General features: G+C 35.3%; 1 protein-coding gene across 4 annotated transcripts; it reads left to right on the top strand.

Annotated features, from left to right (window-relative positions):
- Positions 1-4,336: 4,336 nt before the first annotated feature.
- On the top strand, positions 4,337-19,196 carry LOC306888756 (bile acid receptor-like). 4 transcript variants are annotated; one of them, XM_079447189.1, is made up of 10 exons: positions 4,337-5,241; positions 7,245-7,422; positions 10,919-11,296; positions 13,801-13,941; positions 14,556-14,692; positions 15,097-15,195; positions 15,433-15,532; positions 15,714-15,860; positions 17,766-17,879; positions 18,526-19,196. In XM_079447189.1, the coding sequence occupies exons 2-10, from the start codon at positions 7,326-7,328 to the stop codon at positions 18,762-18,764; spliced, it is 1,452 nt and encodes a 483-aa protein (XP_079303315.1). In that variant the 5' UTR covers positions 4,337-5,241; positions 7,245-7,325; the 3' UTR covers positions 18,765-19,196. The 4 variants fall into 4 exon arrangements, with proteins under 4 accessions (XP_079303315.1, XP_079303317.1, XP_079303316.1 ...); XM_079447190.1 differs by lacking the exon at positions 4,337-5,241 and adding an exon at positions 7,755-7,880 and having other exon boundaries at positions 7,298-7,422; XM_079447191.1 differs by lacking the exon at positions 7,245-7,422 and having other exon boundaries at positions 4,338-5,241.
- Positions 19,197-23,258: the final 4,062 nt, after the last annotated feature.

Raw genomic sequence — 23,258 nt, 5'->3', positions numbered from 1 at the left:
GCAGCGGCTATTAATGAGTTGAGTGTGGAACAAAAGAAATCAAAGTAGACGTAACCGAGACTTCAGACTAACGACATGTTCTTTCTCAGAGAGAATAGATGCATGTTTATGCTGGGATGTTTAAATTGGCTCACTTTGTCTTTGTTGGGAGCTGACAGAACTCTCCTGGTTTCTGTCATGTGGGAGTAAACATCCTTCACATTATCGCTATTCTTATATTCACAGCAGCATTTTACAGTGTACAACAAATTAGTGTGGCCACCCACAGAGCCATAAAGGGAGAGAGTTGCGACAACTCTGTTGACTCCAATGGACTGTTTTTTTACAGCAATGGCGGATCATGGAGCAGCTCGATAGTTCCTGGAAGTTCGCACTAATACTATCAGCGCCATTGAGATGCAGCAGAAGAGACCGCTGTGACCAACTTTTAAAAGGTAAGACATTTATAGAAACAAATTGTATATTATCAGCACAACTAATCAAATTGCCGTGTGCATTAAAACGGATCATTATTAGATTATTCCTCACTTAAATAGTAGATTTACGGGATGATATTCATTCTCTAACGTTACATACAGTTTCATACATCGTTAAGGCTTTTAAACGTGATTTTTGCTGGTGGGGAGATATTTAATAGACTTGGATTTATTGCAAAGGACGCTGATGGACCTGAGTGAGAATGAACAGTTTAAAATAGGTGAGCAGTTTTCATTTCAATTACGCTAGACTAAATTTCCAAAAATGTATTATATACCACTACTATGTTATAGAAGTAATCACAGTAAACCTGTACATTATTAGCCTACTGTATTTTATACTTAACGTCTTAGCAACTATAGAAGTACTGTGTTGAAGGAGCAGTGATGCCACAGGACTGAAATGTGATGGAGCATCACTTAACCTTTTTCTCCTTCTCTATCTTGCTTTCAGAAAAAGAACCACCTGAAGACTCCCTGTAATGAGACATCACCTTCACAATGAGTCTCTTCACTGGGTTTGGCTAGTCTCTCCCTGTTCTTTGTGAAAAAGTACCAGTTCCCAAGTATGATTCCATCACAGTTTGTTGGTGTAATCTATAGATTGCTCCTGCTGACTATATCCAGCCTCTCATGAAGACCTCAGATGACCCAACACTTGTGAAGAGATGACGCCAACCCTTGAGAGGACTTCAGATGAAGCTAACTCTGAATAAACATACAAAACTGCTCAATTTTACTTGCATTGTAATGATCACATCATGTAACCATTGCTTTAATTTGTTCATTGTTTCTGTTTATATGTTTCATTGTTACTGAATACATGACATTACTTAACTGCATGATTTGTATAGCCTAATTTTAGAACATTTCTGCCATAGGAACATTACTTTGACACCGTTACACCTGTTAACAGAACTCTTATTTGTAATATAGAAACATTCATTTTCTGTAAAGCTGCTTTGAAACTATGTGTATAAGTGCTATACAAATAAATGTGAATTATTTATTTATTTAATTATATTTATAGTTTATTATAAATGTATAAATAGATAGCTGTAAATAAGAGCATAACAAAAGTCAGCACACACACACACACACACATCATTTGTTATTGTGAAAAGTGGAGACATCCCATAGGCATAATGGTTTTTATACTGTACAAACTGTATGTGCTATTGCCCTACACCTAAACTTAGCCCTCACAGGAAACTGTGCATTTCTACTTTCCCCCAAAACAACTCACTCTGTATGATTTATAAGCGTTTTGAAAAGTGGGGGCATGGGGTAATGTCTTCATAAGTCACCTTCCCCTTGTAATACCTATGTCATACCTGTGTCATTATACAAATTTATGTCCTCATTTGTCACAAAAACACACACACACACACAAACACTTTATCACAGAAAATTGGACGGTTTTACATTAAAAAAGAAAATAAAATAAATTAATTAATTCAAATAAAAAAAATAAAAAATCAGTAATTATACAATTACATTATACATATAATTATACATACATACATTGTATAAAAAAAAATTTGAGCACCCTTACCAGTGACAATATATTAATAAAGAAACAAATTGAATTAAGGAGTGTGATCTCCCTTGATGGGCTGGAGTTATTTGAATATTATACTAGTATTTATTCATATTTTGAATTAGCTTTTATTTTTATATTTTTCCTTTTAAGTTTTTACTTTAGTTTAACATCTTGCAATTTTGTTTGTGCTTGACATTTTTATTTTTTTTATCATTTTTTTAATATTACTATTTAGGCTTAATTTATTTTTTTATTTTAAGTTTTAGTTCAGTTTTATTGTTATTGTTATTTGACTTATTTTATTTTTATTTTTATTTCCAGTTTCAAGTTGTTGCCATGCAAGGCAATATTTCGAATTTTTGTTTAGCATAAGTTTTTCATTTAAAAATTAATATATATATTTTTTATTTCCACTTTATTTTAAGGAATAAAATAGCTTTAAACAGTTTTACTTGCACTAAATAATCATGTTGGCTTGCCATGTTTTATACAAATATTTAATGATCCTCTTAATGCAAATTATATTTTATCCATTTTAGAATAGAACATTACAGAAAACATTTAATGTTACTGCCACCATAAAATGTGCAATTTCAGTGCCATTATTATCAAGCATAAACCTTGTGCAGCTCTTCTGTTATTCAGCCTTCACATCCACAGTTCCAGACCTTTTGGATCTCTAGTTCCAGTAACGTATGTATGTTTGAATTCAGCGCACCATCTTTTGATTTGTTGGTCGGGTGTTACGTGTTAACAGGTCTTTTTTAGGTAAATCTTGGGAAGGTTCAAGGTTGTGGACCTTGTTATGGTGTGTAATGGCATTTTTTGTGCCACAGTCCTTGACAGCTCATGTTTAACATGCTGATATGAAGCCTCTCGTTGGTTTGTACTACTGTTTGATGGTCTTATCTCTACATCTAGCTTTTATGATTTGATGTGTGGTTCTAAAACGGTAAGCACTTTTTATTTGAGATTAACTACAAGATGTCAAACAAAGTAAGAGTCTTTGGGTGATAGCTACTCTCCATGCTTCTCAGAAACGCAATGTTTCATGTAATTACTCAGAAAGTTTCAGAGAACATTTCTAGAATTTAAGACATTTTAGTTTGCTTTGGCTTGGGTTTATCAAACCACATAGAGAAAGATTAAGCGATGGACACCTCACTATGATATTAAACATATTCAAGTTCAAATTTCATAAATAAACGATGGACGTCCTGTTAAAAACGCCCATACTGTGTCGTGTGACTCACAAAATTGCTGAAGTGTTTGATAATAGTTTTTTAATGGAGCCATGAATGTGTCCTTCTCACAAGGCCATCCATTCCTCCCCCACCCTCCACTGCTCCACAAACAGCCGCCAGCCTATGGCAAAGGTTTTGTTTATTTCAGAGTGCTGTCTGTTGACTCAGAAGGGCCCTCTGTGGATGGAGCAACAGCCGGTAAATGATTAAGAGCTTGTTTTTAGATACATTTGCAATTATAGCGAGACGCTGGCTTTCATCACGTTTTGGTCAAATTACATCTCACAAGTGGGTTGTGACTCATGTAAATGTTATGGCATAGAGAACACATTATATCATCTATGCATTTGTACACTGAAAAAAATGGAGTAGAATTTAGTTTGAAACACTTTTTACAATTTAAAAATGTGTTAAATTTGCATGCAAATAGGGAAAAAAACTTTAATAAATTATTTATTTAGTAAGAGGACCCAACTCTAAAAATTTGAGCACCCTTACTGACAATAAAAATAATGAATAAATAAATATGAATTATGGTGTGTTGTGTTCTCCCTTGATGGTTTGCAGAGTTATTATTTTTTTGTATTGTTTATATACTATCATTAGTTTTTTATTTTGAATTTACTAAATTTATTTATCTTTTTGTTTTATAAATTTTATTTTATTTTTTGTTTAATTGTTAATCATTTTGTTATTTGCCTTTGATTTATCTTTTTTAGTTTTAGTTTAGTTTTGTTTTTGTTTTTTAAATATTACTATTTAGGTTTATTTTTTACTTTATAGCTGTAGTTTAGGTTTTAATTCACTTTTATTTATTACCTTTATTTACAAATATTCATTTGATTTATTTTTATTAAATTTATTTCATTTAGTCGCAAAGGAAACATTTCTCATTTTCATTTAGTTTTTCATCTAAATATTTACATTTCAGTTTATTTAAGCTGAATAAAAATATTTTGTCATAAATTTCTTATTTCTTTAGAGGAAGTACAAAAAGGATTTTTAGGACTTTTATTTTATTATTTATTTTATTTTCGAAAAATGTAGAATGAACAACCATAATAAGGTAACATGTTTTCTTATTAATTTAGATTAAGATTAATATATTAATGACAATTATGAAGTATTACTAAAAAATCCTTGATTGAATAAAGATTGAAACACTTGATCTAAAGTAACTGACATATTCATATTCTTACCATCTCAAAGTTAGGAAAATGACGCAAGCATATCTTGTAAATATGCATTTCAGAGTTTTGAGAGCGTCTTTGAGAAGCAGTCTATGCAACAAATCATTTCAAACTTATTTCTAGAAACTGCCACTAATGTCAGCCTGCCATGTGTTGCAAAATGTGTCATCATCCCCGTTTATAACAGTTGCAGTAACTGTTTATTGGGCAATTCATCAGACCCCGAAGTAGACTACTGTTCTCTTCAGCTCCACATTAAGCACACTAATAGCCCACAATATGTTATATAACCAAAAGGCAATGCATAATTCTTGAACCAAACTATCAAAGATCAACCACATAATTCGAAGACAAGTATCAGATATTAAAGTTTTCAGTGATGAGCTAAAACAGAGCAGGTGTATTTCTATCCAAACGCTTTAAATTACATAAGAGACTAGCATCATTGAGTAATAATTGTGTTTACATGAGTGTTAGGGTATGTGTGCGTGCATCTGTGGGGAATGCGTTGGGAAGAAGGGTGTGCTGTACTGGTTATCTCGCGCTATTAAGGAGGTAATGCTGCATTTGTAGGCCTGTCAGCCAAAGTTTGGAGCTGATGGGAGAGGGAGGAACTGCTAATACTCCTGAAAAGAAACAGATAGATAGTTTAATTAATAACCACTGTCCCGTTTCCCCATGACCCCAGCCACTCAGTCTAGTTGCTACACAGAATCAGCTTGATGCTTATGATGGCTTCAAATATCAAGACACGGCCCAGGAGCGCACAGCGTCTGTTAGAGTAATAGGTAAGAAAATTATATTTCTGATTCTTGGTACTAAAATAAATCATCTATTATAGCTTACTATTACTTGATGATTGGGGTGTGAGTGTGGAGATTTATTGTTTGGAAATGGCACTATATGGAGACCCTCCGTCTGTACTAGCATGTATGCTCATGGGAAATTATGGGCTGGATTTATTATAGTTTTATGAACGAAACTGGTTGTTGTGACTTATGTATCAATCAATATCGCTAACAGTTGAGGCCTGGTTTCATTGTAGTTTGCGACACCGTGGCTTTGTTCACATATCCTAAATCACACTGCTGTGACTTTTCTTAAAAGAGCCAGTGTTTCCTCTTGTATTATTTATGCTGTGAATGTAGTAAAACGGCACTGTTGATAGAAAAAGAGCATTGCTGTTGTCGCTAGAATTGCTTTGAACATAAGCACATATGCTAACATTGATACCAAGATCAACTTTAAAAAAAAAAATGTTCCTTGAATGCCTAAAACACTGAAAATGAATAAATGATGTTTTTGTCATGAATAATGTGAAAATGATTCATATATAGCAACCTTTGTTCACACTAGCACTTATGAAGGAAGTATGAAGGTGTTCAGTAACAGGAAAAGAGGACTAATTTCTGAACTTTTAAAAGCAAATCTTCTCTGAATGCATTATAACTTGAAAATGAATAAATAATGTTTTTGTCGTGGATTATGTGAAAATGATTCATATATGTGGGTGATAAAACTATGAGTCAGAAACTATGAAACAAACTGAAGTAAATTTCTATTTTCAGCAGAAGCAAAAAAGTGCAACTGTGAAACACCTTTAATCTTACAACTACGCATCAGCATGTTTTGTCCTAGTCAGATTACATTTCTAAAAATAGACTGATCATAACTATGAGACTTTTCCAGTGTTTCCTTTTGTATTATTTACACCTAAGGTGGGAACATCATAAATCTGCACTGTTGAAAGAAAAAGAGCATTGTTGCTGTTTGCTGATATTTTACCTTCAACAGAACGCAGCTAGAATACGGTTTCAAATGAACATAAGTAGACATGCTGATATCGATATTTTAAGAATAAAACATCCATAAGTGCATAATGTGAAAATGAATTCATTATTTCCGTTTTTGTCATAAAATGTTGAAAATTATTCATTTATACACACCATTAATGAGGCTTTGCTAAATTTATATAAAACGTGCATGAGTGTTTTAACGGGGGAAAACAAGCTGACATGCATCATTTTTTATTTCTTGGATGAGTTCACTGTGTTCAGTTTATGGTTTCTTAAAGTAATAGTGCTGTGAAGTTAAGTAATTCAAATCTTGTTTCATTGTGCTAAAAGTTAAAGTAATTAAAACCTCATTTAAAGTTCCAGTTTAGCTAAACATTTGAAAAGTAATCTAATATTAGATTTCATTTTAGCTACATACTGTGTAGGTGAACACAAAATGATGTAGATGTGTTCCCTTCATGCCTGTCAGGATAATAAAAAGTTTAAAACTTAAACTAAGGAGTGTCAAAAACTTGTTTGGTCTAACCTCTGAGATTAGGAAATATTCTGGAACGATACTATAATATTTGGAAAAATCCAAAAGAAGACGGTAGGTAGTTTAGTGTTAAAAAACACGGAAAAGCAGATATTATAAAATCCAGTGCCAGACTGTATACAGTGTGTTGAAACAGGAGAAAATGTCACTGCAATCAACTGTAGCATTTCCAGTAAAAAAAAACAATCATTTGTTAGAATACTATGTTCTAGATTTCTGATATGACTTCAGGACCTTGTCCTCCTAATCTCAAGGAAATCTAAATGAAATCTGAATGATGTAGTATAAAACTTCACATGTCAAACTTCAACCAGTGATTTTTTTTTTTTTTGTTGAGAAGCAGCATCTAAATCAATTTAAGTGACGTGTTTTACTATTGTGTCAATATATTAATTTGCAATAAAAACTGCCTCCACTTAAAGTAAAGCAACCACTTCCTCCATTTGTTATTGTCTTGAAGAAACAGGATTAACCCCATCATTCACTTGCATCCTGGACTGAGGGATCTTTAGACGTCAAGACTTAACACACAGGCTTCTGAATGAATGAGTGGATGGGCCATGACGTCAATGTGGTGGGACCTTTACAGATCCCACCCAGTGATACGTTCCTACTATCAGAGAGCTCACACTTTTTTGGTGAGTATATTGGAAATTGACATTAATTTCTTTCCTGTTATGCTAAAGCTATCTTTGCCATGATGGGTGATGAAATAAAACTATGAGTCAGAAACTATAAAACAAACTGAAGCAAATTTCTGCTATTAGCAGAAGTGAAACTGTCACCTTTAATTTTACAACCACGCATCAGCATGTTTTGTCCTAGACGACATTTATTAATCTGGATCGATCCTACCAGTAATGAGACAGGGAATTGTGACTGTCAGGTTAATGAGCAACTATAGCAACCTTTGTTCACACTAGCACTTATGTATGAAGTATGAAGGTGTTCAGAAATACTTTGTGAAAAGGGACACATTGACACATGCTGAGGAGTCGAAGGAACAGTTGGATGGTTAGGAATCAATACGGCTACTGATCATCTGTATCCTTACTGGGTCGCATTGAAATGGCCATGGTTCAGGATAAGGCTTCAGGTCAGTACCATCTCTTGATACTGAAGCAGTCGTCATATTTTGTGTTGTTGACGAAAATGTAGTGTAGACGTCTTGTTTACTTTAAAATTATTGAATTATTGAAAATTATTCTCTTTCACAGTTCCAAAAAAGTTGTCATTATTAGCAACTGGACTAGATATGTTTTTCCATAATTGTTAATAATGAACACAAACATAGAAAAAGAGCTGATGATCTGATGGAGTTTGGCTCGAAATATGCAAATATATAACACTTTTAGGTATACTAACTTTATTTCTTGCATCATGTTCTGAAATAGGTCAGACCTGTAGTTTATAATGCAATATCTTGAATCTTGAATACATAACAGAAAGTGCATGTAAAGTTCTCAGTGTTGCCACAAGGGGTGCTGTAACAGTTATTAGAGTGAACAGTCTTCTTTTATAGACAGTTTCTCAACTATTGAAATAGAGACAAATTGCAATTTAACAGAAGTAGCAACTTTAGCAAAGTAGCAAATCTTTGTAAAAAAAATGTAGGACGGGAATTGGTCTATTCATCGGTTGTTGATTGAATCTGTAGCAGATCTGAACTGTAAGAACTGGGGCGGGCTTACGTGAACAGAAAAGTTGGTCGTTTCACTGGAAGATCGAGTTCAAAATAAAGTAAACAAACACGCATGGATGAATCATTCACAGTAAGATCTATAAGATGCATTTAGAAAATAGATAAGGTGAATTTCCATTTTTTGCTAACTTTTATTCCATAGAGCTTTGAAATAAACTATAGCGCCCCCTGTAGTACAGATCAATACATTGACTAAACACTTAAGTATGCGTTTGTGTCAATATTATCCGTATGCAGTATCGGAGGCCGCACTTTCAGGACCGCATTTCTAGGACCCTAGTTTTTTGTGACAGCGCCACCTACCGAGTCAGAGAACCGCAGTCCCAGGAACGCATTTCCAGGACCCTAGTTTTGGAGGACCGAAAAAAAGTGCCATCAAGGGAGTATTTGCACCCAGTTTTAACTACATTAGAGTTTTTTAAGTTTTATTACACCCAAATACTATTTTCTTTATTGCAATTAAACCTTGTTCCTAGGAATGTTGAGTAATTATTGGGTCTAAGTAGCATAATATAATAACGCAAGTAAAATAAACAAGGAATCATGGTATAGTCTTTTCAGTCACTAGATCAACCACATTTTCAAGTACAGAGGGAAGACAAGGATGACTCTGGGGGTAGATTTAAGATTGTGTATATTTGATAAAATAATAAATTACAACAGTTGAACTTGAACACACACAAAAACTAATTTGTTCATGACGTGAACCACATAGAAAGAACTTCATGGACAACATCTTCACTGACTCCTAAATGAGAGAAAGAGAGAGAAGTGAATGAAATAAGGAACATTTAGTTGAACATGTTCTACTCTCTAATTTTAAATTTCATATTTAAAAGATCTTAGTTACCACAGAGCGCACATACGATACAAAAATAATTATATCAATCTTCATACAAGTTAATGTTCACAATAATATTATTGCATACTGTTCAAAGATTTGGAAAAAAAATATTTTGTGATTGTGGGAACATTCATTCATGTCAATAAAGCCCATCTGAACTGAGAAAAAAAGTAATAGAGAGAGATGCAAGAAATCTGAATAGAAATAACATATTATTGACATGACTTTCCCTGACCTTTAAATGTTTAAAGCACACATTGTGATGTACGCAGCAGCACTACCTACCACCTGGATGATCTCCCCTCTTTTCTCAGTTGTTTCTCTATCACCCTATTCAATTCTTCCACTTCACTGAAATAGTAAATGGAGAACATAATCACTGCTAGGTTAACAGAAATACTGTTAACGCTTAAAAAAGGATCCATTGGACATTGTGTAAAAACAATTCCATTTTCTACTCTTAACTGTGATGATAATCAAGACCAGAGAGGAAGGCCTGCTCAGCATCCTGCTGTTTCGTTAAATTAATGTGCTAACAATTCATTTTACAGCATTAGAGGCTAATATATGATGGCTATGCATTCAAGACTATTTAGCAAATCACGATCACTTCGGCTAACTTTCCAATGAATGTTAAACAAATAAAAATTGATTCACATTTGATACTCACACTCTGATTGTCATCCATCTTCACTGGTTCTCTTATTCGGTAGGTGGCGTTGTCACTAAAAACCTAGGGTCCTAGAAATGCGGTCCTAGGACTGCGTTCCTGAAAATGCAGCCTCCGGTTTTGCAGGCAGATGCTACTCATTTGTGTACCTTCATAAAAGTATGTTTCTGGCCTTGTTGAATAATATAGAGTTAAAAAAGTATGTAAGTGAATGGGTTACACTTTATTTATAGTGTGTATGTGTGTATATATATATATATATAGAGAGAGAGAGAGAGAGAGTTATAGTGTAATTATAGATTTAAGTACTGAGTAATATTAATTTACTACATGTACTTACTATATGGTTAGGGTTACTTGCGTGTAATTATGCATAATTTTTTGTTATTAAAACAGTAAGTACATGTAACGTGTGACAAGGACACCTTAAAATGAAGTATTACTGTGAATGCCTTTAAACCTATGTCCGACAAACTAAAAGTGCCCTTAACTGTCAAATTATGAAAAAAAAAATGTTATAATCAAAAGTGATACATTTTTTTTACTGAAACTCCCTTAGACAGTAATATTGTGTAAATCCAGAGAGCTTTGGTTAATGATTGCTTGTTTTATTTCTGGGTGTGTTCGACTTCTGTTTTATAGGCCTATACATTTCACAGTATCCTGCTACTAGTTGGATAGAGGCTGATTATGTTCCTAGATGGTTTTTAATACAGACATATGAGGAGATCTTAATGGCTCTGATGGTGTCTGCAAGGTAACAGTACCTCAGCGTGTTGTAGTTTCACTAATCGCCGTGTTGGCGTAAGACCTATTAGCACTCTGTGCTGGGCTAACAGTAAGGTGAACTTGAGCTTTGAATCTCCATGACACACGTAAACTGACAAGCTCTGCTCACTCCTGCTATCTTCTCCTCAGATATTCTGGCAGAGCAGAACAGTCCTTTGCTACAGGACCAGGAGGTCATGCCCTTCACCAGCTATCCCAGCATGCAGTACACCTCGGTGGAGCCCTCCATGTCATCACCATCATACTACTCCAGTCAGCACTGCTACCCACAGTACAGTGGGGAGGAGTGGTACTCTCCATCCACCGTGTTTGATATGAGGAAAGGACCATTGGGGGGTGGCTTTGATAATGAACTGGACGAGTCTTGCCCTGTTGTCCCGACTGTGTGTAAAAGATCCAGACACACAACCCACTCCGGAAGGAGCAAAGGCGAGGAACTGTGTGTGGTCTGTGGAGATAAAGCATCAGGGTATCACTACAATGCACTCACATGTGAAGGATGTAAAGGTGAATACCATCATTTGCAGTATTTTTGCTGCCATTTTCAGTCACAAAACATGTATTTCTGAACAAGGTTTTAATAGAGTCAGGAGCCAAGAACTGGTTCTTATTCAAAATCAGTTCTATTAAAAAACAATAGCAGGACAATAGCAATAGCAAGTTTTCGCACATTTCGGAACCACATACTAAAATACTTTTGTCAGTGATTCCAGCTAACTGAATCAACAATGTGAAGCAGACAGTGTGTGCAGTCCACTTCCTGAACGACTGAATCTTTTAATCTGATTCTTCTAGTGAATCAAAATCATACACCACAACCAGTAGTCCGCTTGCAGAATGGATGAATCCTACATGCCAGTTCTTTTTAGTGAAACAAAACCTCACAATGAAAGGAAGTGTAGACTAATTTCTGAACAAATTAATCATATCAGTTCTTTTTAGTGACTCAAAACCATACAGTGCAACCATTGTAGTCTGATTCCAGAACAAATGAATCTAATGACTCTGATCTTTTAGTGAATTATAAAAACATACAGTGCGACCAGTGTAGTCCAATTCCTGAACAAAGGAATCATATATGCTGGTTCTTTGTAGAGAATCAAATCCATACAGTGCGACCAGTGTAGCCTAATTCCCAAATGATTGACTCTAATGAGTCAGCTCTTTGTAGTAAATCAAAAATATACAGCACAAACAGTATAGTCTGATTCCCAAACAAATTAATGAGTCTTTTTTTTTTTTTGTGAACCAAACCATATAGCTTACAACTATATGAGATCAGCATAGTTACTGGCAGGTTGTTTATATAACAATATGTAGCTAGTTAAAGAGTTTTTTTTTCAGTAATATTTCATTTCTAAAAAATATATCAATTGTTGAACTATGTTATTATGACACCTCTAATAAGGCATTAAAATCATTTAAATCTTTTGCAAGAATTGTTGTACATTAATTTATTATTCATTATTCTCAAAAATTGTCTATGTAATTGTTTTTAAAACATTGGCTCAACCAATGGAATGAGTTCAGGGCTATTTGTTGATAAAGGCCTAGAAATTGCACATTTAACCTTAAATTCCAGATATAGCTTTGCATTTTATATATTTATTTGATATATACTCATCTGTTCCATCTTTAATTGACCCTCTAACTCTAGCACTCTCTATTCTAATTTTATTTAAAAAAAAAAAAATAATAATAATAAATATCTGTACTGTGTTAGGCTAACCAAGACTTGTAATAGCACTTGCACGTTGTTGCTCTTTTGTTGGTTTTGATTGCTTCTTATGTCCTCATTTGTAAGTCGCTTTGGATAAAAGCGTCTGCTAAATGACTAAATAAATAAATAAATATACTGTAACAATGTACAGTTGTACCTTTGTTCTGTGACCTCTTGTATCCATGGCTACATAGCTTATGAAGGACGTAATAATTGACATGGAACCCCATGTGCCAAATTTAGCTCTTTGGAAAATCATTGGCTGAATGTCTGCAAGTGTAATTCCACCTGTGCATGGACAATGCCCAAAGGGCAGATGCTGGGCTATGTGTCCCAAGTCCCACAGGCTTGGCTGGGTTTGGTGCTCCTTCACGTTCAGTTTGGATTGGGTTCCCTCTCAGCTTTCTGCTGAATAATGATGTAGGCAACCAGAGCCACATGCCACCATGCAAAGTTAATGTGTGTCATTGTGCTCATGGGCTCATGCTGGAATAATTACCTGTTCCAAAAACAAATGCACATGTTTGTCTGCTGCCTAGAACTGAAAATCGAGCATCCAAGAGTATCTATATTACAGTACTGAACGTAATGTCTTAAACATTACACCATACCTTACATGAGCTGCAATGAACCTATTCCTTGATCTGTGTTTACAAAGTGGCCTTTTTGTTTCTCCTAATAGTTTAGACTTATACGGTAGCCACTGTTGCTTCTAATTTCTTTATAATGGTTTTCAAAATTAGAGAATAGTTTGATTCCTATAATCCCGGTAATACTTTGGCAATACGTACAAAATTATGTCCGGCAAATAAGGCAATTTGAATTTGAAGCAATGAAATCTGCTCCTGAATGCTTTTGTATGTCTATTCTTGTCACCTGATCTGTCATCCACTGTCGAATTGTAAAACAACTATTAATAATAGGGGGGGGGGAATTACATATTTACCAAAACAGTGGATCTCAGGGAATTAATTTGTGACATATAATTTGAATTTGGGTCTGTTGATAGAGGTGCTAAATGCTAAAAAAAAAAAGCTAAATGCCAATAATTCAATGCAATTTCTGTCCTCGTAAAATGCAGCCTATTTTAGAACTGCATATCGTTTGAGCTTTACAGTTCATGGTAATATTAATACATTTCTATGTTTTGTAACATTTAGCTTTCTCAATTTTTTCTGTGTTGAGTCACTATATGATGGTCTATGAAAAATCTGGATCCTGATTCCCAATATTATAGTGTACTATATGTGAAATGTATGGCATATTGAACATGCTGTGCTATTTCTTCCAGGTTTCTTCAGAAGGAGTATTACAAAGAATGCTGTATATAAATGTAAGAGTGGAGGAAACTGTGAGATGGACATGTACATGCGCAGGAAATGCCAAGAGTGTCGACTCAGAAAGTGCAAAGAGATGGGCATGCTGGCAGAATGTGAGTAAGAGCACTGTAAACATTATAAAACGTGTTCCTGCTCAACTAAAATTTATTAACTGGTATAGTCAACTTAATTTATTTTCCAAAATAAATGGAAAATGGGGGTGGTGATGGCGGTGGCGGCGGGGGTGGTGATGGCGCAGTGGATAAGACACATGCCTTTGGTGTGAGAGACCCGGGTTCGAATCCACTGTGAGACACCAATGTGTCCCTGAGCAAGACACTTAACCCCTAGTTGCTCCAGAGGCGTGCGACCTCTGACATATATAGCAATTGTAAGTCGCTTTGGATAAAAGCGTCAGCTAAATGAATAATTGTAAATGTAAATGTCCAAAGAGTATCTACAGAGGTACAATGTTCTATTTGGGCAACAAATTATATGAGATGGTTTGGGTTAAAATAATATTGATTTACTTGAGATAAAATATTAGTTTGTGGAAGTTGTATTTTCAAAGCTTCTGTAGCTCATGTGTAGTGTATTGTTTTTACATAAATATTGTTGAGGAATTTAAAAAAATTTGTTTCCTTGATGAAAAACAGTTTGCTTGTTAACAGTCAATCTGATCAATCTGTATCTAGTTTCTGTATCTATTTTGTTTTTGCATCCTCAGGCTTATTAACTGAAATCCAGTGCAAATCCAAAAGGCTGAGGAAAAACACAAAGGCCTCATCTGATGAAAGTATAGGGGATGATGTTGGTGATAGCAGAGATGCTAAACAAATTGTATCTACCACTAAACCCTCCAAGGTAAGAACACAGGTGCTGTCTGACTGGGTTATTATTATAATCCGTGATGAAAACGGTATTTGAGACAGTTTACTTGATGCCATGCTTGTTACAGTGTAACTTCATATATAACTTCATGTATAATTGCAAACTAAGGGTGTTCTATGGCAACTTTTATTGAAGTGCAATAAAATGTTAAAGGGCAACCTCAGTGATCCTCTTCACCATCATTCTTCTCACTTTTGCTCTCATATACGGTTACTTCTGAAAGATTATATTATGATCAAGGGTTGTAAAATGGCTGCGCAGGATCAAACTTTGGCTAGTTATTAAAAAATGACACCACCCATCTTTATTTATTATTTTCCATTTCTCATCTAAATTTCTAAAGAGGAATTTTGGCACATTTTTTTTTTTCATTTCAGGAGAATATAGAACTGAGCCAAGACCAACAGGCTTTAATAAGTTATATAGTTGATGCTCACAACAAACATCGCATCCCCCAGGATATGGCGAAAAAACTGGTACGTCTTTTTGAAAATCAAAAAACATTTTATCTTATTTTAGATCAGCTTTTTAAGTCTTTAAATCTTTTTATGATTCTTTAATGCACAAAGCAGCCAAACTGTTAAAATCAGTAAACAGCATGGCATGTTCTTATCACTGTTAAATCATTACGTAACCAAGGTTATCACCACCCCAATGTTGTAAAACAGTGGCTTATTTGCTTGCTTTTTTCCCTCCTTCCAACCTGTCCACAGCTACAAGAGCAATTTAACGCAGAAGAAAACTTCCTTCTACTGACCGAAATGGCAACTAGTCACGTTCAAGTGCTGGTTGAGTTCACAAAAAATATACCAGGTACTGTTTTTCAAATACAGCTATTTCGCTAGCAGGCTCTATACCACTTGTTTGAAAATAAAATAAAATCGCATTGTTCAAGAAAACACTTTTTATATGACAGCAATGTCCTATGAGGAGGATGCAATAACTCCAGCAGTTCTAAGCAAACATATTTGTCCCGTTCTTGTTTTCTGAGCAGGTTTTCAATCTCTGGATCATGAAGATCAGATCGCTTTATTAAAAGGTTCCGCTGTAGAGGCAATGTTCCTGCGCTCGGCCCAGGTTTTCTCCAAGAAACTGCCCAACGGACATACAGAGGTGCTAGAGGACAGGATCAGAAGGAGTGGTGAGCTCATTATTTGGATTGCAGCATAATTTACAGTATGATTCATGACCTTTAACTGCTTTTATGGAGCATTCAAAGGATTCATGACTCTGGGATTGGGTTTCAAACTAGTATGCCACATACTTGTTGAGCCCCAGAACCATAAAGTTCACTAGGCACGTTACATTAATAATGTATTTGTCCGCCCTAAATAACGACAGGAAATTTCCCATCTTGATAATCCTGTGGTGTACATTACATGTGTAAAAGGATACTAAAGTCCGACTGGTTTTGGTTTCACAGAAGTCTATGCACTGGATGACTGCCAGGAACAGCACAAAGAGGAAAGCCCTCATATAGCTAGTCAATATCATATGCTTTATAACATGTAATCAGATTTTGTGGAAGGGCTGTGGTTAAAGAAGGATGCTTGATCAATTAAGTCTCTTAAAAGCATCTTAAGCCCTCCAACACTGCACACTGAATCACCTTTATTTCAAAGATAGTTGCTTTCAGCCTCTCAATATCTGAAAAGCCGTGACGGACATCCAGTTGGTAATATTTCTAAACAGGCAGATGAATGCAAAGTGGCATCGACTGTTTGAATCCGTCACTCTTTTTCCCTGCAACACTGGCTCAGGAATATTCACGCAAAAGGCCAGCGGGGGAGAAATAGACACACTGTCTAAAGAGACTATTGTTCTCTATCTAAACATCGAGAGGCCTATTGTCCCACTGACATTTCTCTGGCGTGAAGCCTTCGTGATGCATCAGGTTGTTTTTTTTTGCTCCCTCCTTTTTTTGGAAAGTTATGACAAAGGTTATCCTTTCATCTGAAGGGAAATGAATGAAACTGTGAAAGGAGTCTGTGTGCTGCGATCATTTCATCTCTTGGAGGTGGCAACTGTTTGTATATACAGAGTTTTTGGAGAGTTCGTTACACTCCAGCACTGTTTTTCTTTAATATGAACATTTTGTTAAGCTGAATTAAGTCATGTTTTAATGTCCCAGCTGTCTTCAGTGTGTGGCAGCTCCCACCGAGGGTTTCCCTGATTGGTCGGCCTGTAAACCAAACCCTTATGGCTATTCACACTGAATGCTTTACATCAGAAAAGAGCGCTCGGCTCACATAGCCAGTAAAGTATGATAATTATATCAATGATAATGATAAAGACAAAGACCTCGCACAAAACAGGAAAGCCCTTCAGAGACAGGCTTCAAATGAACTGCTGTTACTGAGAATCCCACTGAATGTGGAAACGCACAGCTGTGGGGATCCGAGGCCAGATTCAGATCAGCTCTGACCTAACAGATAATAGAAAGCAATAAGGTCACGACCCCTGATGATCTGCCATTGCACGCTGAGGGAGTTTCAGAAAGTCTCTTCCAAAGCAGACAGTGAATACACTGCAAAATCATCTTCATAAGATATATTTTATTTAATTTCTCATTTTTGTCCAGTCAGTTTTCCTTAAACAAGATCAATTTACTTGCAGAAGATATGAATAGTTCTTTTTAAGAGTATATTTTAAATGAATTTTCTTACCTCACTGGCAAATTCAAGATATAATCTTTGGAAAAACCTCTTATATTACACAATTTTGCTTCGTTTATCTAGTTTTAAGACAACAAGACAAAAGTATATTACAAAGAGCATAAGATGAAATGTAATAGGCCTACATTTTATATTATTGATGGATGGATTCTTTCTAAGAGGAAATTGTGTGATTTACTGCAGTAAATTCATAGGACGCTCACTGTTACTTTTAAATGTAGGTAACACTGCCACCCTGAGGCCACAGAAAAAAAACAGGCCATTTATATATCCTTTTCATACACTTGTACATTCAACAAAGACAGTTTCACTACTGAATACTAAAAATGTGTCCTATTAGATTTATCTACTGATCTTTATTTCCTCCACAGGTATATCTGAAGAGTTTATCACACCCATGTTTAACTTCTATAAAAGCATCGGGGAGCTGCAGATGATGCAAGAGGAACATGCTCTCCTCACTGCTATCACAATCCTCTCATCAGGTCAGCTGATATCAGTCACTTAATGATTTAAATAATACGTTTCAGAATGCAATGTTAGTTCAGTTGGTTTAGTCTGGTTTAGTTTATTGTCATTTTAGGCAAATTGATATTACGACTGTTCAGACATTTGGGGTTGGTGATTTTTTAAATATATTTTTTGAAAGACGTCTCTTATGCTCACCAAGGCTGCATTTATTTCAGTAAAAACAGTGTTCTTGTGTTTTTTAGTGCTGATTTGGTGCTCAATTTTAAATTTTAGTGCTGATTTGGTGCTCAAAAAACATTTTGTTATTATTGCAATGTTGAAAACAGGTGTGCTTCTTAATATTTTTGTGGATAAATAGGAAGTTCAAAAGAACAGCGTTAATTTAAAATAGAAATCTTCTGTAACATAAAAATCGATTAGTTGTCATGTTCCAAGTAACTATCTATGTAAATGCATTAGAATCATATGATGGAAACGTTTTAACCTATTTAAAACCCATGTTTGGTTCTTATGTAATCAGTTTGTACTGTTCCAATGAGTTAAATGGTTGATGGTTAATAGGGTCACAATAGAAAAGCACATTTTTGTCATTGTATAATGCTTCAGAAGGCCACAACAAAATAAATTAGTTTCATATGACTGAAATTGTTCTAACCGCAGACAGACCATACGTAAAGGACCAGCAGGCAGTGGAGCGTCTGCAGGAGCCCATGTTGGAGGTGCTGAGGAAGGTCTGTAAAATACAGCACCCCCACGAGCCTCAGCACTTTGCTCGGCTTCTCGGTCGTCTGACTGAGCTTCGCACCCTCAACCACCACCACGCAGAAATGCTGGAATCATGGCGCATGAGCGACCACAAGTTTACCCCCCTCCTCTGTGAGATCTGGGATGTTCAGTGACTTGAGTGACTCTTCAAAATATATAAAAAATGGGCGGTTGAAAGAGAGACTTTTTTTGCTACAGACTTTTACTAAGCTGCCAAAGAGAGGAGTTTACACACTTTTCAGAGAAGGGGACTGTTAAAGTTTGTAATGTAAATGTAATATATTGTCAAACTTCAAATAAAACAGGAAATCAGCTCTTCAAGAAAATTGTAATGCCTTTGTAAATGTTTACCTGGGCTTTGCAACTTGGCACCTTGGTTTGTTTATCATCTGCTTTCCTTTATCTGAGGATTTTGTGGCTTTTTACATTTAATGTCTGTTTGTGTAATTCATTTAAATATTTTAAGGTTCTCAAAATCTGTACTGCCTGACATGTGGTCCCTCTTTTCACTTTTCGAGAATTATGTAACCATTCTACTTTTGTGCCTAAATATATGTGTTTATCTGTAAACTGGTGTTTACCATTGTGAAATATATATAAACAGTATATTTAGAATAACAGGCCAAATATAAGGGTTATACTGTATGTGCTAACCCTTACCAAAAAGTAGTATACTTCAAGTTTATTTTATTAAGTATACTTGAGTAAACTTTAAGTGTACTAGTAGTATACTTGTAAGTATACTATTTCAATACTTCTTGGGACTAAATTGGCCCACTTTCAAGTATATAAAAGTACACTTTTAAGTATAACAGTAGTAAACTTTGAGTACACAACTAGTTTACATCAAAGTTTTTAGCTGCAACTATACTAAAAGTGAACTTATAGGTATACTGATAGTTTACTAAATAAATAGTAGCATTACTAAATTACTAAATAATGTAGTAGCATATTTACATTTACATTTACAATTAGTTATTTAGCAGATGCTTCTATCCAAAGCGACTTACAAACGAGGACAATGAAAGCAATCAAAACCAACAAAAGAGCAATAATATGCAAGTGCTAAAATAAGACTTTTCCACCAGTGACATGGATGATGACTCATATGTTTGCATTATGGGAGTGTTCCTAGAATTTTGAACAGGCAATTTTGACATTATGATGCACGGCTGTTGCGGTATGATGGTGGTGATCAAGTCCTAAAAGACATGGTGAACTATTGTGATAAAACTGCTAGGGACAGCATTGAATTGGTGGTGCATTAATACAGGGTGTATACCACTGATACACATCTCAGATCATAGCTGAGGCTGAGTAGGCACGTGCGCTGCTCGCACTGACAGCACATGCGAGGCAAGCGACGACACATCTAGGTTATGAAACGTTGCGAAAGTGCTGGATGACGACCAGCCTGCTGCCATACAAATGTCCTGAATAGACATGCCATTTGCCCAGGCCCAGGATGACGCTAGTCCGTGGGTTGAGTGGGCCCGAACCCCTATCAGACATTCCGTACCCTTAGAGCTGAAAGCCAAAGCAATTGCGTCGACAATCCAGTGTGACAGCCTTTGCTTGGACACAGGCAGTCCTTTTGTGCGTCCACCAAAACATACAAATAGCTGCTCTGAAAGTCTGAACTGTCTAGAGCGCTCGATGTAAGTGCGCACCGCACGTACAGGGCACAGCAGGAGTGTATGAAGCGGCTCCGTCCCGGTCGGCGTTTTGGGGTGGAAAGCAAATAGTGTTATGACCTGTGCTTTAAATGGAGTTGAAAGCACTTTAGGCACATACCTGTATACCCAATATCTTGATACAACTTGATGCAACTATGCCAGGGGATCACAGCCTGAGGGAAAGGAGCTTATTTATAAAGTCAATGGCAAAGGGCTTTCAAGAACCATCTCAAGTTAAAAGTTTGGTTGAAACTTTCAAAAGATAAATTTGCAGAGTAAGAGAGAGAGACTGCTGGAGTGGAGGCAGGGACGGTGCTCTGCCTCTCTTATCGGCCTGCTAAGCAAGAGTAACCAAAACAAAAGCAATATTAAGGCCAAAAAATTCCAGTGAGTTTTCTCAAAATAAAAATCTTTAATGAATAAGCAAACTAAGAGACTACGTACAATCTAGGTAAAACAGATAGAAAAATGTTAAGTTTAAATCCTTCCAATTTAACACAAAAAGCAAACCTTGAATAGGAGCTATTTCAATATTCATGTGTCTAGTATATATGCGTACGTGAGGATGAATACTCTATATTTTGGGGAACGACTATGTTCATGTTTTGTGTATATTGTGTCACTAACATCTGGAATGAGTGTTTTACCATTACAGACGGGTTAAGTGAAATGGCTTTAAAGTCAATCATTCTGAGTGAATCTAACAAAAAGAGAATGCCGAATGAGAATATGGGACGAGCTGTAAGTGGATTGGTTATCCAGCTCTGTCTGCTATGGGTAATAACGACTTCTTTTGTCATTTATAATGCTGATTTGAATCACTCTCTGGATTAATATGTTTATATGATTTGGATTTGTGAAATTGAAGATTGCCGTCAATAATGGGTTAAAAATGAATGTCTAAATTCAACTGAGGGTCTAAATTTAAACAAGTTAACGCTTTGTTATTTGAGTGGTTAAAGGTAAATTTTAGACTTGACGGCAGAGAAACAGTGACACATTAGCTAAGTCACTAACCAAATTATCCAGAGAGAGAGCCCTCACATAAAGAAAGGCTGGTGGGAAAACAAAGGAGTGAATCCAGTTTAGGTAATATTGGTTAAAGTCAAAAGCAGCTATAAAGCTGTCTGTGTGTGTCCTCAAGGTCTGAGTGATGCAATAGTTTGGGTTATGTATAACAGAGATAAGTTGAACAAAAACTTGTGGATCTGCTGGCTAACCAGTTGATGGAGAAATACAATGATATGTAGTTATAATGAAAATTAAATATAGTAACTAAAATTAATGTTATGAACAACAAAATTGTAATAGGTGCTATGGAACTGTTTATGAACACCTGTCAAGTCAAATTAAGATAATTATTGTGAACACTGACAGGGCTTTTTGATAATGTACACTGTTTAACAGGAACTGAGGATGTCTTTTAATGAATATTTGGCAGTTTAGATCTGAGCAATAGTATTGTTTGTTAGGATTGTGAATCTGTCTGTTTTTGCTCAGTTTATAAAAAATTGGATTCAATGAGTATCACTGCCAAATGATTAATATGAATGAAAGGTTTTTAAGACTTGGATCAGGTAGCTGACCTGTAAGCATAACTGACAAGGTTAGTTATGACCAAATTGACTTTTACACAAGGTCCTGAGAATTTGCTTCTGAATGTGCTGTTAATTTAGTCAGCGTACAGTAATACGGTATGATAAGTGAGAAGATGTGAATTAAAATAATAATTAGGCATTGAGTATGATTAACAGTAATGTCATGATATAAAAATATATGCATAACAAGAAGTAAACAAGTAAGTTGTATTTTTGAAGTTTTACACTTTGATACTATGTCATTTCGACAAAATGTTGACAAGTTTAGGTTTATGTTGTTATTTCGAACAGTACTGTATGTGGGCTATGATGATTGCAAATGCATCTGTGGTGAAAGTAAAACTTAATTAAAGGGCTATTAAGTAAGAATGAGGAACTATTCTAGGTTTTAGTGGAAATATTGATTGTTGTATTTTATTTCTAGTTTTAAAGATGGCTTAATGTGGGTTATTTTAAGTTAGACTACCAGTTTGTTTTGAACCCCAACATGGATTCTAATGGGGGAATGAACGAGTGGATTTACAACCCCTCTTCTTGCTCTATGCAATGGATTGGCAATAATAGTTTTTGTAAAACCAATGTTTGTATTTGGTATCTGTGAGGTGACTGAGGGTCTGACGCATGTCAGGAAAGTAATAAAGGTGTTTATTAATTTTTTTTTTATCAGTTCATTATCTGATCTTGAGTTACAGTTTAGTCATTAAAGGGAAAATATATTTAATTATGCCTGCATTGGTTGCTAGAGGATGTAGACTGATGGAAAAATAGTTTCAGCCATTGAAGACGTAATCATAAGAGTTGAGAAATATGTGCTATATGTTTTGGGGCTAATTTGTAGATGTTTTGTTACAAAATGACATAGCTATGCTACTAGCTAACAAATCCATTATCAAAATGGAATAACTACACGACCATCTCGAAAGTAAGTTTGTTAGCCCAACCTCGATAATGTCACTGCGTGGATGCATTTGTCACTAGTGTTTAGATATAATTGACAGTAGGAAAACTATGATGCGAGAACACCAGACGATTAGTGGAAAGATTTCTAGCCTAATCAAGTTTACATGTGTATCCAGTGTTTTTTATGGGAGATTTATGGTTTGATAGGGAAAAACAATTTAGTCCGTTTTTAAGGCCCATTTCTTCGGTTCAAGAATTAAGAGATTTGCATTTTTTCTAAATTCTAAATAAACACACCAAGCATGTGAAACTAAACAATAGTGATCGGGAAAAATTAGACATCAAAAGATTACAACAATACCATAGATTCCAATAACACAGCAAGCTTAATATCATTTCATGAAATACAACCTGAATATATATTGTAAATATATTGTATATATTGCTTTTGTGT

Source organism: Barbus barbus, assembly GCF_936440315.1.
Source record: "Barbus barbus genome assembly, chromosome: 22".
Lineage (NCBI taxonomy): Eukaryota > Metazoa > Chordata > Actinopteri > Cypriniformes > Cyprinidae > Barbus > Barbus barbus.
This window is presented reverse-complemented; position numbering and strand designations above follow the sequence as displayed.